Source organism: Nannobrachium achirus, assembly GCF_963921795.1.
Source record: "Nannobrachium achirus genome assembly, chromosome: 7".
Taxonomy (NCBI): Eukaryota; Metazoa; Chordata; class Actinopteri; order Myctophiformes; family Myctophidae; genus Nannobrachium; species Nannobrachium achirus.
In genome coordinates this window covers 21,276,408-21,278,907 of record NC_137816.1, presented here as the reverse complement: position 1 = coordinate 21,278,907, position 2,500 = coordinate 21,276,408, and the positions used below count along the sequence as shown (strand labels likewise).

General features: G+C 46.1%; 1 protein-coding gene across 1 annotated transcript in view; it reads left to right on the top strand.

Moving 5' to 3' along the window:
- nkd1 (NKD inhibitor of WNT signaling pathway 1) overlaps nt 1-2,500 on the top strand; it is a gene marked incomplete at its 3' end in the record, with an annotated part of 56,050 nt that overhangs the window by 45,908 nt on the left and 7,642 nt on the right. The window contains exons 6-7 of the mRNA XM_080729899.1: nt 1-43; nt 2,157-2,307. The exon at nt 1-43 is cut by the window's left edge and continues 53 nt beyond it. Coding sequence (XP_080586025.1) covers nt 1-43; nt 2,157-2,307 — 194 coding nt within the window. The remainder of the gene's footprint in view (nt 44-2,156; nt 2,308-2,500) is intronic.

Sequence of the window (2,500 nt, the reverse complement as noted above, 5' to 3'; positions counted from 1 at the left end):
CACCCTGTATGACTTTGACAACAACGGCAAAGTCACCAGAGAGGTACAGTACAACCCCCACCTACTCACACCATTTGGACACAGAGTACACTGGTACAGTCCTCAGTGTCAAAGCTTTATTCAATGAACAGAAGGTCATTTAATTAGTATGGTACTGTAGATCATGTTGGTACAGTGTAACTAACACATCTGCAGTAGTTGGAGGTGGTCTCCCCAAATCTTACGTTGAGAAATATAGACCGGGAAAGGAGACTTCATGTTCTTCCAGATGCGCTGCCTTCGCCGAATACTTTGAATCTCTTAGAAGGATGGTGCCCAACAGGGTTCTTCTGCCCTGGCAAAGAAAATAGCATCAACATACATACTCCTCAAACAGAAACATCTTCGCTGGCTGGGTCACGTTTGGTACGGAGGATGGACCTCCTCTATGGAGAACTGGCTTCGGGGGAGAGGCCACGGCCACAGCCGAGATAGAAAGACCTGTGCAAGCGAGGCCTAAAAAGCCACCGACGTTGACACAGTCAGATGCGAAGCCTATGCAAACAACAATGGACACGTTTCGAGCATGTAGATCAAGTGTATGATCAAGTGGGCATTCATTTACGAAAAAGACAAAGGATTAAAATATGAAGACAAATAGTTTCTGCCCGACAGCAACGATATAATGCAATAATGAAGTGTGGTTGTCACACCTGAACCTGTGTGCCCACGGTGTGCCCACGGTGTGCCCACAGTGTGCCTATCCATTTCAATGGCTTTGCGAGAGACCGAATCCGTAAAGTGAGGTCTGTTCCAGGTTTCCTCCTTTCTTCTCAGAGGAACCTCTCGGCTTTGTTTCTTCTTCTCTGGTAGGGATCTGAGAGCTCAAAGGGGCCTGTTCTTTTTTTTTTTCTTTTTGTAATGGTGCAAAGAGACTGCTGCCACCGTCAGTCAGTGTGTTTGGCCTTTTGCGCTTTCTCTGGCATTGCCTGTGGCTCTGCCACTCTCTCGTTCGCACAGGAGGAGACTACAAGCAGTGGAGTGGGAGAGAGAGGAGAGAAAAGTCTTTCCTCTCAAGCTTCTTTGTCTATTTTTTTCTTCACACCTCAAAAAAGAATTAACTTGATGGAAACTAAAAGAGACACATAATACTTTCCCTATTCTCTCTCTTTTATTACAGTATGTCTGAGTTGATAATAATAGTCTTTTATGTCAGAATAATGTCCCATTATTTTGACTCCTTTTTTTACACACCGATTATGTACAGTGCACGCACAGGCACACACACACGCACGCGCGCACACTCACATGCACGTATACTAATAGTCCTCAACGGCCAGAGGATGGTTATGAATTAATGGACAAAGCAGCTGACAGATAGAGCAGAATAGCTGTATTACCCTGAGCGATAGAACACCAAGAGTTTGTGAGGCATTCTTTTTAACTGAAAATGAATTGCCATATTGAATCTTGACTACTATATTGAGAAATTGTTATTGTTCAGTTCCTTCCCTGTCTTGTTATAAGGACAATGCAGACATGATGCTGTTACAACATGATGATGCTACAACTTTAGCTTCACTGTAACTGCTGACTGTGTGAAGCTCAAAGTATACAGTCAGGCACACAGAGCAAGACTTGCATCAGGCCTGACATCTCCCTCCCAGACATCTCCTTCTATAAACGTGTAATCGCTTCTTTACAATCAGATCACACTTGAACCCCATGCGTTGTTGAGTGGAGTCCCTCGGGGCTCTATACTAGTGTATTTTCTGTTTTCTTTCTGTTCTGTTTTCTTCAGCCCTTATGCAAACCACGTGCTTCTCAGAGTGTGGTCCGGGGAACCCTAGGGGTCCTTGAGAGGGTCCATGGGTAAATGTTGTAAATGATTAGGTTAGGAACCAGAGTGTTAGGGGTTAGGGCTCCAGTTTGAAGCATGATAAGTCAAACTAATTTGATTCTGATGTTCCTGATTCTTACATTGAGCGGTAATTAAAATCTTACCTGGGCAAGTGGACATGACCTGTACTTGCCTGACGGGCAAGTGCCTCTGAGACCTTAGTGTCAACCCCTCTCCTCTCCTCTGCTCTGCTCTGCTCTGCTCTGCTCTGCTCTCCTCTCCTCTCCTCTCCTCTCCTCTCCTCTCCTCTCCTCTCCTCTCCTCTCCTCTCCTCCAGGACATCACCAGCCTCCTCCACACCATATACGAGGTGGTGGACGCCTCGGTCAACCACTCCCCCAGCAGCAGCAAGACGTTGCGGGTCAAACTGTCGGTGGCTCCAGACTCCAGCCAGCGGTGGAGAGGCTGCACGCAGCAGGCAGCAGCAGGTACCCTAACAGTACATGAGGAAGAGCTCCAAGGGCTTGGTTACTTTGTGGACAACCAGTTACTACATCTTCAACAACCAACGTTAGTTCGGTTTGACTGGGCTCGACACACCAACCGCCCCATCCCCCCCATATAAATATATATATATATATATATATATACTATAGAAAAGGTTGAAAACCTTCCATAAGA